The 18034-nt window shown below is 42.8% G+C and overlaps 3 protein-coding genes across 4 annotated transcripts; all 3 read left to right on the forward strand.

The window, feature by feature from the left end:
* The first annotated feature begins 3519 nt into the window (after positions 1 to 3519).
* On the forward strand, positions 3520 to 9428 carry mob3c (MOB kinase activator 3C). 2 transcript variants are annotated; one of them, XM_034530094.1, is made up of 4 exons: positions 3520 to 4070; positions 6085 to 6699; positions 7921 to 8123; positions 8796 to 9428. In XM_034530094.1, exons 2-4 carry the CDS (start codon positions 6282 to 6284, stop codon positions 8823 to 8825), a joined length of 651 nt encoding a protein of 216 aa, XP_034385985.1. In that variant the 5' UTR covers positions 3520 to 4070; positions 6085 to 6281; the 3' UTR covers positions 8826 to 9428. The 2 variants fall into 2 exon arrangements, with proteins under 2 accessions (XP_034385985.1, XP_034385986.1); XM_034530095.1 differs by lacking the exon at positions 3520 to 4070 and adding an exon at positions 4462 to 4593 and having other exon boundaries at positions 8796 to 9157.
* A 232-nt stretch (positions 9429 to 9660) lies between these two features.
* On the forward strand, positions 9661 to 15808 carry mknk1 (MAPK interacting serine/threonine kinase 1). Its single transcript, XM_034530093.1, has 14 exons — positions 9661 to 9786; positions 10439 to 10494; positions 10963 to 11068; positions 11199 to 11297; positions 11380 to 11477; positions 11714 to 11793; positions 11890 to 11963; positions 12050 to 12154; positions 12259 to 12314; positions 12420 to 12515; positions 12630 to 12824; positions 13249 to 13413; positions 13501 to 13544; positions 13765 to 15808. Exons 2-14 carry the CDS (start codon positions 10441 to 10443, stop codon positions 13985 to 13987), a joined length of 1395 nt encoding a protein of 464 aa, XP_034385984.1. The 5' UTR covers positions 9661 to 9786; positions 10439 to 10440; the 3' UTR covers positions 13988 to 15808.
* Positions 15809 to 16341: 533 nt separating this feature from the next.
* LOC117730096 (transmembrane protein 275-like) lies at positions 16342 to 17587 on the forward strand. Its single transcript, XM_034531608.1, has 2 exons — positions 16342 to 16427; positions 16816 to 17587. The coding sequence occupies exon 2, from the start codon at positions 16864 to 16866 to the stop codon at positions 17452 to 17454; it is 591 nt and encodes a 196-aa protein (XP_034387499.1). The 5' UTR covers positions 16342 to 16427; positions 16816 to 16863; the 3' UTR covers positions 17455 to 17587.
* The last annotated feature ends 447 nt before the right edge of the window (positions 17588 to 18034 follow it).

The following is an 18034-nucleotide window of genomic DNA, read 5'->3' on the forward strand; positions in this document are numbered from 1 at the left end:
AACTTCACAACAATTCACAACACGCAACCACATTTGAGGAAAAACAACACCATTTGGTTTTCGCGCCCCTGGCGAGGGACTTCACGTTCAGCGTGAGATGGACCGGCGGTACCGCGCGGCGTCTATGTTTATGCGGGTGTTGTAGACCGCTTTGGGGAAGCGGGAGCTGAGCCGGATGGCTCCATTTACTTTTGGACCTTCAGCGATGACCATGAGCTTTAGTTGTTCTCCTGAAGCATGAAATGAGCTTCCTCATAGGGGAGCTGTGCTCAGCCTTAGAGACAGCTCGGAGTAGAGTCCATCTATTGGCACCATAGTTGCACTCGTCACACATGATATTGCTGCACAGCAATTCCCCTGGGATGAATAAAGTTTCATTGAACTTATCATCCCGACCTTTGTTCCGTGAAATCTCTGTGTTTTGTAAAATGCTGCTGCGTTACAAAGCACGCCTGAGCTACCTGCCTCAAACTTTTATCTCTTTGACAGCTTTTATCTTCAGGCACACTGGACATTGCAGTGGGATGAAAAGGCAACCTCATGTATACAACACTGTTATTCAGTTAATGGATGACAGGAGATAAAGGTCTGTCTGTCATACAGCAGCAGCATTACGTTGGACACTTTGGGACCTTACGTCCGCTCCATTAAAACAGTTATCTACTGCTGGTCACTTGAGGTGAGACACTACAGGGAAAAACACATTGAGGTGCTTATTTTGCTCCACTTTGTCTATTTGCGTGTTTTGCTTTCTAATAAATTCTGAAAAAAAACTTTGCATTAGATAATGCCCAATATGCACATAACGTTTCAGAAAAGTTAATTGTCTTAATGTCAGTAATCAAGTGAAAATTCATGGCACCTTGCATACTTTAAAGGCCGTTTACGCAAAATTAGTTTTTCTTGAGACAGAAATTTCAACTTCAGTAGCACCGACATACACCAAACTTTCCAGTTTCAATGCAAACTATAATCTGAAGGTTTCTACTGAGGGGTTTGTTTGCATATCATTCATAGCCTGATTTATAGAACATTCTATTCCTAAAAAAACTTTGTTTATGTCAGGACAGTATCTTCTTATTGTCATAAAAAAGAAAGATATATCCAAAATTCCCTCTGTTGACAGCTTTGAGTCTAATATGTCAACGAAATGAAACAATAATTTTTAACCTGTCTTTATCCAAATGTTCAGATTAGATATAGATGCAAATTAATATATACTTAATAAGATTGTACCTCGTTTGCATATTTAAACATACAATTTAAAAAAACAACGTGTCATTTAGAAAAGAATTGTCTTAATGTAAGTAATCAACTGGAGAAGCTACCCAACACTAAAGTGAGATGGATGGATTCTCCGATGGCTGACGCTCACCTGTGACAGAGATCACAGAGAGATCTGTATTGAGTCGGCAGCATCAGACACATGCTCTGCTAACATGATCATAAATCATGCACCTCCTGCTGCTAAAGTAACTCTTTTACTTATAGTTGAGAACAGATGATAGCTAAACATATTTATAGTCATACTCTTATAGGCATACCACTTTCCCCAAAGCTACAACTGTGTCATTAATCGGTGTGTGTGTTCAGGAAGCATCGGTGTGCCGTGCTGAGTGATGATCACTTCCTCCTGTGTCACATTTCTGGGGGATGACAGTCACACTCACAGCTAAAGTAGAGCATAGGGCAGCAGGCACAATCTGTCATGCATTTCCTGTGTATGCCATCACTGGAGTTTTGAAAAATCGTATGTATTAGTCCGATATTTTTGCGAGATCGCACGTAATTGTACGTAATAGATTACAGATCTTCTAAAATGTTAGTTTTTTTTTTTTTTTAACAGTCTCTTTTAAATTGGGTTTAGTAAACTAATACAACACTCAACCTTAGTTGAAGAGGAGTAGTCTTCCACTTATTCTCAGGCTGCTTTCTTTATATATTGTGCAGTATACACACATTTTATGCTAAATTGATTAGCATTAAACTCATTGAAAATTCATATTCAATCAGTATTTAAACCCAAGCCACCTGCTGGTCAGAAAACAAAGCTCTGAAGATAGCTCGCTGATAATATAGTCATAGTGACCCTAAGTGGTTATGTTGGGTTACTGCAATTTATGACTACACTCTTCAGTCCATGTTCCTTTTTTATTAAAGTTTCCATTAAGCACGGAATAGTATAAAGATTGCCGATGGAGAATACATATTATAAGAAAAATACAAAAAAATATACAAAAACATTTACATATGTACTTATGCATACACACGTACATATATATATATATATATATATATATATATATATATATCAGAACTTCTGTCCTAATATCAATACAATACCTGGACTTTGTGTATCATATATCACCTTCAATATTGTTTTCCTAACTTTGTTAAACAAAATGTAACAAATGGATACATAGATATAAATTCACTGAATTGTTATTTATCATTAGAATAATACAGTGTACACCAGAAAATAATAATAATGACAGCTAATTCAATTGGTCAAAAGTCAAACATTAATTAAAATACCAGTTAATAACATATAGTGTGTAAACATAGCGTTTGATTGAATAGATTGGCTACTTTTCCACAATACCATGCTATTTGAGTCAGTATTGGCCCGATATCATTATTGGCGCATCTCTAATTTAAATGATACAAATACTATCATATTCATGCATTTAGGTCACAGGTCAAGTCTTTGTCGTACAATGTTTGGCTCCATATATAGTCACGAATAACTTTCCCCCCCCAAAGGGTAGCCACACACAATCAAATTTATCAACAAATAATATTAACCTCCTACAATTCAATGTGTCTTAAATCCAATAATTCCTCCAATTCAATGCCAAGCGTCTCGAGATAAATAAACAATAAAATCTCATTTAGTTCAACCTGGTGCTTCATGGAGGACCCCAACATTGGGAATGTCACCACCTCAATTCAACAAACTGACTTTTATTGCTGCAGCTCAGTGAAACACTTTGGGAATGTTCAGATCAGAACACACACTGCACACTGTCACACTATCGTAATCCTTAATAAGGAATATAACATCACAAATCTAACTTTAATTGTCTGTCTGCCGGCTTCTGATCTTGTTGCTGCTTAGTTAAAGTGTGAACGATGCCATTCTGGAGGCACTCCTATCACAAAGAGTAGGCCGCTTCTTCTTTGCAGGTTGGGTGACACGACACAGCAGAGAAACAGACACCCTCCTCCTCTTAGGGGCACCCATTCACCTTCGAGACAAAGCCAACAGTCAGGGCAGAGCTCCCATGAGAACACTCGGCCCCCGAGGGCACCCGGACACAGGCAGTCCCAGTCAAACATGCCCTGTTGGTTCATGATTTGAATGCAGTGTTTGTTTTTGTTTTTTGTTGGAGACTAGCATTTTCTCTATGTAAGGTTGAGCTCATATCTTAAAAAGTCCAAGAATTTAAATGACATGTTATTGAGACTTCACAAAAAAAAAAAAAAAAAGAAGAGCAGCAACCGATTGCCAAACATCCAGAAATGTTTGTGGGATCATTCGGCTCCTTCTGTCCTAAATGTGGCTTAAGAGGAGGGGTTGCTTTCTCAGGACCTTTTACCAGAGGGCTGGACTTCGGTGGGACAAGTGGGCTGACTGCTCTGCTACAGGATGAGAAGAAAGGGAAGAAATGGAAAACAGGGGGGGCTGAGTGGGGGTTTAGAAAGGCCTTTTCCAGCCCTTCTACTCTTTCAATTTATAGGTCTTAGACACACACACACACACACACACACACACACACACGCACACACAGTCGGCAGAGTCAGGATGTGACATCATCCACAGGAAGAGAAGCCAAACAACTTTTCTCTCTCTTTGCTGTCTGTGCTGCTGAGTGAAGTGAAGTTGGAGCCTCTCGGTCTGTTCGTGGCCGGCAGGGAGGCAGCGGATCCAGAGGAGCTAGAGGGGGCCGAGCAGCTGGATCTGTCCTCCACGGGCGAGTTTAAAAGTCGAGGGCTCCGACGCCTGAATCCTCCCTGAACTTTTCCTCACAACTTCCCACCGCATTCCTCCACGGCAGGACTGCAGACAGGTACAGTGCAGACTCCCCTCCAATTCTGTAATCTCTCGTTTTTGATCTCCCCTCTTCCTTTGTTTTCTGGTGCGCCTTCTCTTTTTCTTTTCATTTTTTTTTTCTCCCCCTCTCTCATTTACGTATGTTTTCGGTTCTTGGGAGGGCTTTTTTGCTCGTCTGCAATCGTCACAGGCAAACTGCGAAGAGACCTTTAACGTGCGCCAACAGTGCGTGATCAGACATGCTTCATTCCGAGGCTGCTGAGGCACGCAAGGAAGACGTGAAGGGAGCAACACTAAAAAAGTCCCTCAACACCCCCCAACCCCCCCCCCCCCCACCCCCCCACCCATGCTGTCACTTTTTTTTGGGGTTGTTCAAACCATTCCTGGCTTCACTCTAAAGAGTGTCCGAGTCCACTATTGGTTTCCCCGAAAGGAGAACTGAATGGCACGCTGTTCCTCAGAAAAGCCCTTTTGTTATGGACACATTACAGTACGCAGTAAGAGCGATCTCGTGACCACGTATTCAAGCTCCCCCAGTGGTGAGTTGTAAGATCAGGCAGACTGTGAAAGCTATAGTGGAAACAAAAAAAAAAAGTGCCCTTCTCATATTATCAAATGCTGTATATGCATTTCAAATCATTGCTGTTTGAGCAAAAAGGATAAGGGTGAACAGAACCCGTTTGTTTTTTTTGTTTTCTTTAAATGAGGCACCGGGTCAACAGAAGTTCACAGCAAACCACAGGGCTCGGCCTCTAATGTGAGCTCAGATGATAATGTGGGGACAAAAAAACAACATAAAAACCTTCTGCTTATAGGAGTCACAGAGAAACAACCACAGGAAACGTTGAGCCCGGCAGCTCAAAATGGGACACAAATGTGGATACAGTATCATGTTGCAACCGCAGTCACTGCGGTGTCAAATATATGCTCCAGTCTTCCACATTACTGGATGGAAAACACACAACTCAGGAGAGTGTAACTAATTAGGAAATGTAACCACTTCGATTATGTGACGTACCTCAATTTTTTTCTGTCACAAACTGCCCACCTCATTTTCCTATAATAACCTACAGTATGCAGTTAACATTATTGTTTTATTGCCGTAGTAATGAAGGATTTGGATCACATAACAACAGGTCAGTGAGGGCATGCTCCTGATCAGTGTGTGTTAATAGCACTGTGTGATTGCACAGAAATCTCACTTAGATATAGTCTGACATCACAAGATGTCGTCTGTTCCAAGTGCACGGACTAAACTGGGAACAAATGGACTTGAAACTGGACTCTCCTGATGTTTATGCTCTTATAGGTGAGATGGTAAATTAATCGTTTGGTACCCGTCACTGTGCGTATATTGCAGGTATTTTGATATTTTGACTTTGTGGCCAGGTCGTCCTTGTAAAAAAAAGATAGTTGATCTCGTTGGATTTTTTTTATTTTTTATCAAAAAAGATAATAATATGTCAATAATGTATTTTTTGTGTCTAATCCAAAGACTAATTTCACCAGACTAATTTAAACCAAACCTCAACCCTCAGCATCCAGTGAGTGATACGCAGCATGCCATTCATTTTCTCAACCGTGCTTGACTTTCGTGGCCTGAACTTTGCCACAACTGACTGAAACTGTTGCTATTTTTATCCGTGTGTGCCACTGAAGATCTTATGAAAAGGCCGTCTCAGTCACACAAAGCAGTGAAGGCACTAATGGCACATTTGGGATGAACTCACGTTGTGAGTTCGGAGGGACATACAGTTGTACTTACTTTGGCCGACATGAGTCCTTTTTAATGATCTAGTTCTTGTTCTTGAAAATGTTTGACTTGTGTATTTAAATATCATGCCTATACTTCATAGTTTGTATGGCCCCTTTGTGAACAATCTGATTATATGAATGATAGGTATACCTTTTGATTGATGTTACCTTTACATGTTTGGTCATTCTGGCTCAAAGCAGTGGATTGACAGGTAGAGAATGATCCTCTGACTTCTTGTTCTTGTTCTTCTTCTTCTTCTTCTTCTTCACCACAGAAACGCCCCTCGCCATCTGGAAACAAGAGATTACTGCAATCTCGACACGACGAGACGGCGACCCCCTTTGACCCGTTTTTTTCCGAGCTGAAACCCAGCTGGTGCCGTCTCTGAGGAAGGTCACGCCTCAAGTCAAAAACTAATTATTATTCTGGAGAGCTTATTCTCCCCCTATCACAGGGGCATCGGCTGAGTCGATGGCGTTGTGTCTCGGACAAGTCTTCAGCAAAGACAAAACATTCAGGCCGAGGAAGCGGTTCGAACCGGGCACCCAGCGCTTTGAACTCTACAAGAAGGCCCAGGCCTCGCTCAAGTCTGGCTTGGACCTGAGGAAAGTGGTTCAGCTGCCGGAGGGGGAGTACATCAAGGACTGGATCGCTGTTCACGTGGTCGATTTTTTCAACAGGATCAACTTGATCTATGGCACGGTGAGCGAGTACTGCTCCGAGCGCACGTGTCCCATCATGTCCGGGGGGCTGAGGTACGAGTACAGGTGGCAGGACGGCGACGACTACAAGAAACCCACCAAGTTGCCCGCTCTCAAGTACATGAACCTGCTGATGGACTGGATCGAGTCGCTCATCAACAACGAGGACATCTTCCCCACCAGAGTAGGTGTGTGAGGACCGTCAGACTGATACTGAATGTGAAGCCTAATAGCTGATTGATTGCTGAAGTGTCAGCCTGGAGTGCAGCGCTGTTCCCCTTCATTAACACCTCAAATGGGATGATAAAGTTCAAGCAGGGGTTAATCAAACAATGCGGTTGACATTTAAAGGAGACTGGATGGCTGATTGCGGTGGTATTTTATCCCAGCAGCAGATTTGGCAATCAGCAGTTATGCATTTATAGGGAATCGGGGGCCTCTCTGTGTGGATTGTGCATGATTCTTCCTCTGGGAGCTCTGCTTCCCCCCCTGCTGTCCATAGACATGCAGGTCTGGTGGAATGAAAACTCCAAATGGACCTCTCGGTGTAAAAGGGTTTTGCCTACATGTTAGCATGTAGATTGCCAATTTTAACTGGGTGTTTCCCTACCCAGTGTGTGCTCAATCCTCCATGGCCCTGAGCAGGAATAAATAGAGACAGAAAATGGAAGTGAGACGTGGGAACAATGTGCCCTGGTACCGTGAGCTTTTTTATTTGTCTGGCATGCCCACACAGCCTTTTCAGAAGAACTTCAAGGAATTGTTTTAGTTTTTTCACTGCAGAGAAAACACTGTGATGCCTGGTGTCTTTTTTTTATTCAGCTTGGTTTTTGCATTGTGCATTAATCAGGCAGTAAAAAAGTTTGACTTTTCTGCCGTTTATCTGTAACTTGTAGCTAATAAGTTGACACGTGCTCTCTCCCCATTTATTTATAAATATATATATATATATAATTATTTATTTTTCCTCAAATTGTCAAATACTGAAAATATACTCCACATTGAGAGCAGAGGCCTTGCTGAGGGTCCCAGCTCTCCTGCACCTCTTTAACACAACATCGTTAACGCATTTCTTAGACTGAAAGATGTGTTGCCGTACATTTTTTTTTTAAAAAGGTGCAATAGAGTGTTAAGTTATAGGTCCGATCTTTTCTCCTTTTATGTCCACTTTCATCAAACCAGACCCAGTACCTCAAAGGCTGTGCTCATGCAAATCATATTTCATTCAGATTAGCATTCAACGATTGATGCTGTGGAGGACAAATCATTACTTACAGAACATTAAATGTATCAAATGATTGGTTTCAATTATGGAAAATTGTTACATTCTCGTCTCGAATTTAATCAGACAATTTCTCAGGTGTAAGTATATTAATGTCTGGAACACGTTTCTCCTTTCTACACACCAGGTGTACCTTTCCCCAAGAACTTCCAGCAGGTGTGCAAGAAGATCCTGAGCCGCCTCTTCAGGGTGTTTGTGCACGTTTACATCCATCACTTTGACAGCATCTGCAGCATGGGTGCGGAGGCCCACATCAACACCTGCTACAAGCACTACTACTACTTCATCTCGGAGTTCAACCTCATTGATCACTCGGAACTGGAGCCCCTGGTGAGACAATAGCGCGACCATATAGATGTGTGAGGGTGACGACGGGGAGCAGGAGAAAGAGGATCCAATGGATGTGTTGTGTTGGAAAAGGGTTGTCAGTGTCACTCCCATAAGGGTCAGTCTTGCAGAAAACATCAGCCATCCTGCAATAGCCTTGATGCGCTGCATGCTTGGTGAGGTTGAGGTTTTTCTTCATGCCAGTGTCTTTTCCCGGCTAATGCACAAAGAAAACAACAGCATTTGTTGTCTTCTTTAGTCTCACAGTCCTACATCTCCCTAAGACAACACTCCTTTTCCATTTGACACTAGGAACATAACCAATATTTACATTATCCATCATGAAATAAACTCGTTAACTGCTTTATAGAAAGCAGTTTGGTTTGCTGACTTTGTGCAGTTATGTAATAAGGCTGCGTTTGTGTGGGATGAGACATTTATGTCAACACTCCGGAGAAAAGATGAGTCTTGTAAACAGACCCTGTTTAATTGTTCCACCTTTAGTACCCAAGGGAAATCTTTTTGTTGTTGGTCTTATAGGAACTCTCTTTCTCACGATAAGAAATAATGTTCTTCATATAGACAGTGTAGATAGCACTTGATAACAATCATTCATCTCCTTGTACGATTATATTTTGATGAGTAAAACATGTCTTTTCTTTTCTTTTCCAACAGAAAGAGATGACAGAGAAGATATGCAATTAAACAAAACCACATGGACAAAAGGAGTTTACATTTTGACGTTATCTGAGCCCCGTGAGAAATCATCGCCTTCAAAACATTTCTACATCAGATTGTATGAGTGGTTCTCTAAGCATCACTGGGAAGGTCCACTAACTTACCACATTTCTTTAGATGGTGGCAGTGCCTTCACAGAGGTTTTTACTTACAGTGAAGTGGTGCTTGGTGCCATGATTATAGGACTTTTGTTGGATTATAATACATCCTACATAGTACTTTTTATTTCCTCCTGTGCATGTATGTTTGACCTTTTTTATATACATTGTTAAGTCGTTTTTTTGTTGAATGTTTGTATTGTTGTAAATGTTTTTTTGTGTGTTTTTGTTTTTTACAGTTTAAACATAAAAATGCAGTCTAAAAATGCGTTTGCGAATGTGTATTTTACACTGCAACACAAATAATATGCTCACAAACATTAGTAATGTTTACATTATCAAAGTCAACACTTTATCACGGAATGGAAAAGACAACAAGACCTTTTTTAATAATATATTTGCTTTAAAGGGTTGGTCTGCTACTGGCCTTGAGTTCCAGGCCAAAGCCAACACAGATGAAGATGTCCCCACATAAATAAAGACGGGATAAAACACCGTATCTATGTGCCGTGAGCCATGCTTAATCTGAAGTGATGCTGACCTGTCAAACCTGTGCATCTGCAAATAAATTGTATCATCATACTAGAAAATCCCCACTACGTGGAGCGGAGATGGGCACGGAGGCAAGTGAATTGACGTGGTGGCGTTAGCCGTCTTGTCGACCAATGGGAGAACGGGGTTTGCATAAAGGGGCGGAGCAAACGTCTGTTCATGTGTTCTCCTGCCCTACGCGTCACTGATTTCAGCTCGCGATGGGCGCTTACATCAGCTGTGAGAGGCTTTGACAGAGGGGACTTGGCTGGTTCGGACCATTTGGACCCAGAGTCCAGGTTAGACTTGTTTATTGTATTCATGTTTTCCGTTTAGCCAGACCTTCCGGTATTTAAACTAGTCCAAACTAGCGAATGGATGAACATTGTTAAGCTAGCTACAGGTACTTGCTAGCTAGCTGGGGGCTAACGACAATAACATGGTTGAACGCTGCTAACTCTAGCTTTCCAAATGAGTGGTTTATCGTTTAGTCGTTGCTGCTTCTCGGTACGTGTGCCTCGATTTCGGTCGAAACAGTCCTAATATTAAGTAACAAAGTGGCTAATGTTAGCTGCAGTGTTAGCTAGACACACTTGTTAACCAGCTAGTCAACAGTCAGTTTAAATCTTTGAGCTGGATACTTCAGCAAAAAAGCTAACGAAAGAGAAATCCACAAGTTACAGTTTACTTGTCATAACGTGTACACTAACCGACCTTAACGGATATTAACCTTATATTCTGCTACTCAATAACCAGACCAAAATACATGTTGACACGAGTGAAATAAAGAGGAAGCTGTTTGTGGTACACCTCAAGTTACCGCCTTTTCATTTGCTGCATTCCCTTTGACCTATAATAGCTTGTCGTCGTGTATATATTTATCTATCTGTTGATGCAGTTTATTCCAAACTGACTTTGGATCTGTGATGTGACGTTACTCTTATTTGGCAGATATGGTGAGGCACAGCGTGATGACAGAGTTGCAAACCTTCCAGCAGTCTCTCCAGGTAAGATCTGTTCTCTTAATGCTGCTGATTTAGATAGGAACAAGGTGCCAGGAAGTAGTACAAACTGCCAAGGCTACCCGGAAAGAAAGGCAGAATTGTTATCATGTTCCATGAGTCACACACTATAAGTACTTGTGTAACTGCTTCTGGTAATATCCAGGAAGAAGGAAGCTGCGATATGGTATTTCCTGCATCAGGCCTCCGTTTTGGCAAGTTGTCAACGGGGAAGTAATTTCAGTTAATATTAGTTATGCGCATGTATGACTGCTGTGGGTCATTTTCAGCAAAATAAGTTTCTAGCATGTGTAAGGGTAATCCTGCTGGTGGGACTTTCTTTCTCGTAATTCCACACGGAGAACAAAGTGAGAGTATTATGTATTCCCTCTCGTGCTTTCTCTACTGTTCCACCACCTGATCTCACTCTGGATACACTCGCACTTTCCCCTCCCTCTCCTTCCTCTGTCACAGGGTAACTCCTTGGCTTTGGGCCAAGCGGAGCAGACCTGTGGGGGAACTCAGGAGAACGGGGTCGCTTCAGAGGAGAGACAGCAACTGACCCAGCCAGACCCAGCAGGTACACCAGCTCAATGATTCACGACCGCTCTGGAGCTCCTGAAACTCTCGGTGCACACAGCGACACTCTGGCAAACTCTGTACTGTTTTAACGAATCTGCTTGCAAATGGATTCTTTTGTGTTGCTGCAGAAATCGAGAAAAGCCAGCCAGTGAATATCCCAGATGCAGCAAAAAGAAAAAAGAAGAAAAGAACCAGAGCGACAGACAGCTCCACAGGCACTTTTGATGGTAATGAAGCTGATATTATTGTGATGACTCAAAAGATGACCCAAACATGTGCTGCAGTCCCATAATGTCATTCTTTCTTCAGATCTCTACAAACTGACAGATGAGATGCTCGGTCAAGGGGCTTATGCTAAAGTTCAAGGATGCATAAGTCGGCAGAACGGACAGGAGTATGCTGTGAAGGTGAGTACGGATGTTTTTAGGTAACAACGTAAGACATTTGATATTATAATTAAGAAAATGTTTCGACAGCTTGTTGAATGCTGTCTCTCAGTTAAAAAAAAAGTTGTGCTTTTATTATGTTGTACCTTTACACCGAAAGTTGTGGAAATAGTTTTGGATAAAATACGTGGCAAGTGTTTGCATAAATGCTTTTGACTTTGAAGTTTAATGTATTTAATATGTTTTGTTTGACAAAGATCATAGAAAAGAGTGCAGGGCACAGCCGCAGCAGAGTCTTCCGAGAAGTGGAAACTCTCTACCAGTGTCAAGGAAACAAGTGAGTGTATTTTGTAAAAGGTATTTTTGAAACTTAATTACAACGAACAGCGGATGAAACCGATTCCAATCAATGTCTTGAAATGTCTTGATCCAGCAACATTTTGGAATTGATCCAGTTCTTTGAAGACAACTCCTGCTTTTATTTGGTATTTGAAAAGCTGCGTGGTGGTAAGTATAAATAAATATATAGCGTAACTTTATTTTCTCTGTATAAACATGCAAATTGCTTCACTGCTTGTCTTCTCTTCCGTCAGGCTCCATCCTGACACACATCCAGAACCGGAAGTACTTTGACGAGCTGGAGGCCAGTAAGGTGGTCAGGGACATTGCCCAAGCTCTCGACTACCTCCACACTAAAGGTAGGTCAACAACCAAACAGCTATTCTATGAAAGTCCACAGAGAATAGCTGTGGATTATTTATTTATTTTAAATTGTTGTCATGGTGACTGTGCTTTTCTACAGGCATTGCCCACAGAGACCTTAAGCTGGAAAACATCCTTTGTGAATACACTGATCGGGTAAGTGGCTTTTTAGGACAGGAAGCTGAAGGAGATTAGTTTTTCCTCGAAGGTATATAGAGTACACAAGTATAATGCTTTTCCTCCTTCTTGCTTTCTACGCAGGTGTCCCCAGTAAAGATCTGTGATTTTGACTTGGGAAGTGGAGTGAAGCTCAGCAGTGCCTGTACGCCCATAACGACTCCAGAGCTCACCACACCGGTAACAGTCTAGTTTTTAATCCAGAACACTCACACACACACTCACACACTCACACTGAACCCAAATAATGGAAAACAGTTGCATCACTCTTCCATGTGTTTTTATTTCTGATAGTGTGGCTCAGCAGAGTACATGGCTCCAGAGGTAGTGGAGGTGTTCACTGACGAGGCTTCTTTCTACGACAAACGCTGTGACCTTTGGAGTCTCGGGGTCATCCTCTACATCCTGTTGAGCGGCAGCCCCCCCTTCACAGGCCACTGTGGCACCGACTGTGGCTGGGACCGCGGAGAAACCTGCAGAACCTGCCAGGTATTGAACATTTGAGGGTTTTGGACTGTTGGCTAGAAAAAACAAGGCAGTTGCATAAGTATGCATATGTTATAGTTATTAACAAGATAGTCTATCCGTCATAAATAACGCTCCTGCTACAGCGAGGTTGTGTTGCTCAACAGTTATAATAGGATGCGTCTTAGTTTAGAGTGAGGAGGTCTCTGTGTGACTGTAAAGCTTGATTTACGTGTGACCGCATCTAGTTCTGGACATGAATTGTTTTCTTCTGCTTGTTTTCTGAATCATGGGTTTAATGTTAAATCCCTCGGCAGCATTTAGTCACCACAAGACTTTCATTCAGGCCACCCTTGTGCTTCAGCTTGAAGAAAGCTGCCATCCCGCCTCCCTCCAAACACACAACAAAAGCACATTTTGACAGCATGTTGTCGTATCCTCTCCGCAGAGCCACCTGTTTGAGAGCATCCAGCAGGGCAAGTATGAATTTCCAGACAAGGACTGGGATCGCATCACGGAGGGGGCCAAGGATCTCATCTCCAAGCTGTTGGTTCGGGACGCAACGCTGCGCCTCAGTGCTGCTCGGGTCCTCAAGCACCCTTGGGTGCAAGGGGTGGGTGTCATTACATTGTTGTATTTACAGCTGTGATTTCAAGCCAATTATTAATTATATATTTTTTTTAATTTTTTTTTTTAACAGAACGCCCCAGAGAGAGGTCTTCCAACTCCTCATGTTCTACAAAGGTAAGAAAGTCACATACAATCTACTCATGACGTTCTCAACAACATTGTAGTGATCTTAAATGCTCCACAGAGAAAGTAAATTAAGATTAAAGTCATAGACTGAACACAATTGTATTCATTTTTTTAGGACAGTCCAGCTTCCGTTTTTGCTGTGTAGATGATGTCGGTGAAAACATTAAGTCGTCCCTCGTATCCTCTCACGCCTCCTCTCTTCCTTCAGGAACAGCAGCACCAAAGACCTGAGCCAGTTCGCAGCCGAAGCCATCGCCTTCAACCGGCAGCTATCTCAGCACGACGAGCAGCAGGAGGACGTCGGCGCCATCGTTTGCTCCATGAGGCTTTCTCCTCCTTCCAACTCCAGACTGGCCCGCCGACGGGCGCAGTCCAACGCCGCCGTGCGCACCGCGGATTTTGCACCCGCATCGGACGACCTCACCGCCTGACGGACCGGCACAAGTCCCCTCGTTGTGTTTTCTGACGGATTTTTAGCCTCTGCTTGCATCTTGCGTGTGTGATTGATTTTTTTAAAATTTATTTGGGTTTGTTTGTTTTCACCAGGAGCCTTTTTAGGATCGGCCGCACAGTAACCGTTGTTGGTGCTGAAGCTCTTTCCCATGGCCAGTAATCTCACCTCCTGGACAGAGTTTGAGCACCAAGGGGACGGTTAATCGTCGGCTACCACTTCCTCGTTGAGAACACAGCCGAAAGAGTTTTAAACAAGAACTGTTTAATTTGAGAACAGCTTTGGGTTTACCGTTACAATTTGTCTTAACAGAGATATTTATTTTCTATTCAATGATGATTCAATTGTGCAGCAGAAGCCGCTCTTAATGCCTGCATCGGTACATATCATTATCAACAGCGTTACGTGGGTTCAGCGCAGTTTTGCAGCTGTTGCTGTTCTAATGCAAAGTTATTTAATATTGATAGATTTTATTTTTCTTGTTGTCCAACTGTGAATTTTTGTTTTTATTTAAATGATGCTTATTGCTTCTCAGTCACGGGCGGAGATGGATGAGTTATTGTTTATGTTTTGCTTTTTTTAAGCATGTGGTTTGATGTGTGTGTGTGGATGAAATTATTAAATCTGACTACACTTAAAGGAGACGGTTTTCTCCATTTGACCCTTTTAAAGAAAAAAAAAGCCATTCCTGTCGATGCTACGTAGAACGTGCAGGAATGTGAATGGATGTTGAAAGTTTTGAGAAGGCTTTTTGATCAAATAGTTTTTTTATTTATAATTTCTAGCTTTCACGTCAACACAAGCTACCTGTAGCACTGATGTACTTTAAGATAAGTCACTGATTAAATTTATCTGAAAAGGGAGAATATTGTAATGTAAATACTCAGTTTGGTCTTACCTTGTGAAATCAACACTTTCAGTGATGTTGATCTTTTAATGGGTTTTAACAACCGTTTCATCCTCATTGGAGTCCAACATTACCTCTGGCTCTTTTCTTCTTTTTTTGCACGATTTGTACTGTAAAAATCCCCAAAAAGCCCCGTAGATACTTATTGAGTTGATATCTGTGTGTGTTTTTAGTCTGGATTAACTGAAATGTGAACATTGCATTTGTTTTAGTTGTTTGTAGCTATTGAGACTTAAGGAGTGATTATAAATAGTTGATGTTACACTTTGTAGTAAGATAGAGGATTCCATACTGGTGTTGAAGGGACTTATTTTTAGTATTTGTATATTATTTAGTTTTGGTTCTGTGACTGGCTCTGAGTGCCGATGGGGGGAACAAAAATGGACTAACCACGCTAAGTTTTAGTTGAGTCCATCAAGTTGCTAAGTTGCTTTTTTAAAAATGTTTAAATGTTTTACTTTTGTCTTTGTTTGAGCAGTGACACCGATGGCAGTCTTTTTATTTCCCTAATCAGCCCATTAACTATACAGTATGTGTTGCGCCCGCTAAAGCACACGTCCCCCTGATTTCACACTGTTGCCATGGACACCCCATCCCTATAGCAACACTGGGCCGTCAGAGGCCGGCAGGAATTGACAGGGATTTACTCAGAGCAAAAACACACATTAGGAAAACAACAACTTGCTATCTTTAGGCCCTCTCACTCACACCATTGTGAATCCATAAATGGACTTTAATGTAATATAAAATGAGATGCAGTAATTGGTGTGCAGTTATGGAGTGCCATTTACATTTGTCAATGTTCTTATGGGGTCCTTCCTATGCATAACGCTCTGTGTGGAGCACATTTTCCCTAGTATGCTGTGTTCTCAATAAAAGAATATCCTCAACATATTCGCCTGTCTAGTTACAGTCATTTGTCAATTCATGCTTTGTGGCTTTTTTTAATGCAAGTTCTCATTCAGGTGTGTTGAGCAAACGAGCGTCTCTTCGGTGTCCTTTGGATGCTGAGAGGATGGAGAAGGGACAGGAAGGTACGGTGTGATTAACCTGCGGAAGCTGTGTCCTTGTTGAGTCTGGTTTTAAAGCCGAGGGGAAGCGCGTGTATCCAGATGACCTTAAGCGTTTTAAGAACAAAATGGACTTTTATCATGATTTAATAAGGGATTAACAGCAACCAGAAGCAGCAGTAACATTCAACACCACCCATTCAGTGTGTTTGAGTCTCTACCGATTCCTTTAAAGAATGAAATGTTTATCTTATTTATTCAGTGCACACATGTAAACACTTAAGCACTTTATTGCCCCCCGATTTGATTGGAGGGTTTGTCTCACATCCCTGTAGTGCCCCCGGTGGTCCTTGTTGATTATAACATGTGGTGTGTGTGTGAGAAGCGGCTCACTCTGCTGTTCACCTCCAGGAGGGAGAGATCTCCTCCAACTCTGCTCCTCCTGCGTGATGGAGGGACAGAAGACAGCAACACATCGATGTGGTTTATGGGTCTGATCGAAGGTAAGTGACACTGAGAATAGAAGGCGTTACAACGAAGTCGCTGTATGTTTTCAGGTTTTCTACATGGTGCAAATTGTCATGTGACCAGCAGCTAAGAAAAGAGGAAAATGTGGCTTTAAAATGAATTATTGTTGGGAAATAGCATGAGTGGCATTACATGTATCGAGTCATTTATTGCGGTTGAAAGCCTTGCTCAGCAGGTGTATTATAATTAGTCACTTTTTTTTTTTTTTTTTTTGCAGCTTTGTAGGAAATACTTTTGAAATCCAAAAGGTCACAGAAACCTTAAGTGTAGCTTATAAAAGCTGCAGCCTCTTAAACATAGCTGCTCTTTTAGTGGCATTTCCCCAGTGAGCCTTAAGTCTCTCTCTCTCTCTCTCTCTCTCAGTCCTCTGATCTTCAGCTCCTCAGGGTTTCACAGAGCTCTCCGTGAGACATGGTGCTACCTGAAGATTCCTCCATGAAGGTCCCCGAGCAGCGCGCCCCGCGGCCCCAGAGCCTGCCCTCCCCGGCCCTGTGCTGCGCCTGCGGCCTGTGCATCATGCTGGCCGGCATCAACATCACCCTGGTGGGAGCTTTCGCCTTCGGCACCTTCATCCCTACCGGCAACCCCCCGATCATCATCGGGCCTCTCCTCTTGTTGGTGGCCCTGGCCTTCTTCACGGCGTGTTGCGTGGTCAGCAGGAGGCCCCCGGCCCACGCGGCCCGCAGGCCCAACGGAGGCGAGAAGTGGGGCCTGATGCGCATGGGGACGGCGGCGTTCGAGATGGAGACGAGCGACCACATGCTGCAGGACACGACGGCCGTGCAGCTCAGCCCCACCAACTCCCCCACCTCCTCTCACAAGTCCAGCTGCAGCCGCGGGGGCGACTCCCCGCCGGCCGGCTGCCAGCACGGAGCCGGTGAGCTGCACATGTCAGAGATGTCTGACGTGGGTGCCACTGGCGATAGCGACACCTTGACCTCTGACCTCCAGGTGAGCACTCCCACACAGGTGCTGCCCGCTCAGAACACTTCCTCCACGTAGCATGGACTGGTTTGTTGTGTTGTCTACTGGATGGAAACGTCCGGTGCCGTTGACAAGAAGGAGACTGTTGACTGAAATGTGTTAAACCTCTCTGATCGTAGCTTATTCGCTGTGTTATGTCGTTGAATGCTTATGGCTCAGTCCCAGGATGTACGACACTTTGCCAGAACAGAAACAGGAGATGGTTCTTTAATAATCCAATTGCCTGGTTGTGCACTTCTTGTCGTATAAAGGCTGATAATCCTGCACTCACGTTGCGGTCGACCTACGTTTGGAAAGAAGAAGTCCAGCCAAGCTTCTCTGAGTCATGAAAGCTGCTTCTGTGTAAGCCTGGTCCACCACCATTTTTCTTCCCCCACACACTTGAATTAGTTTGTTATTTTTATTTATCCTTGCATCATGTCAAGATTGATATTCAAGTGAACAAGTGAATGTGTATGTCGTGTTACTGCAGATGCTCCATCCATGTTTGTGACACCTAAACGTCTTACAAATAAAACTGGAAGGTTATTCAATTGTCAGTTATACGAAGTGTTTTCTGTTCAAAAACCGACGAAAACAAAAAGACAACAGCCCGTAC

This window comes from Cyclopterus lumpus, chromosome 4 (assembly GCF_009769545.1).
Source record: "Cyclopterus lumpus isolate fCycLum1 chromosome 4, fCycLum1.pri, whole genome shotgun sequence".
NCBI classification, from domain to species: Eukaryota; Metazoa; Chordata; class Actinopteri; order Perciformes; family Cyclopteridae; genus Cyclopterus; species Cyclopterus lumpus.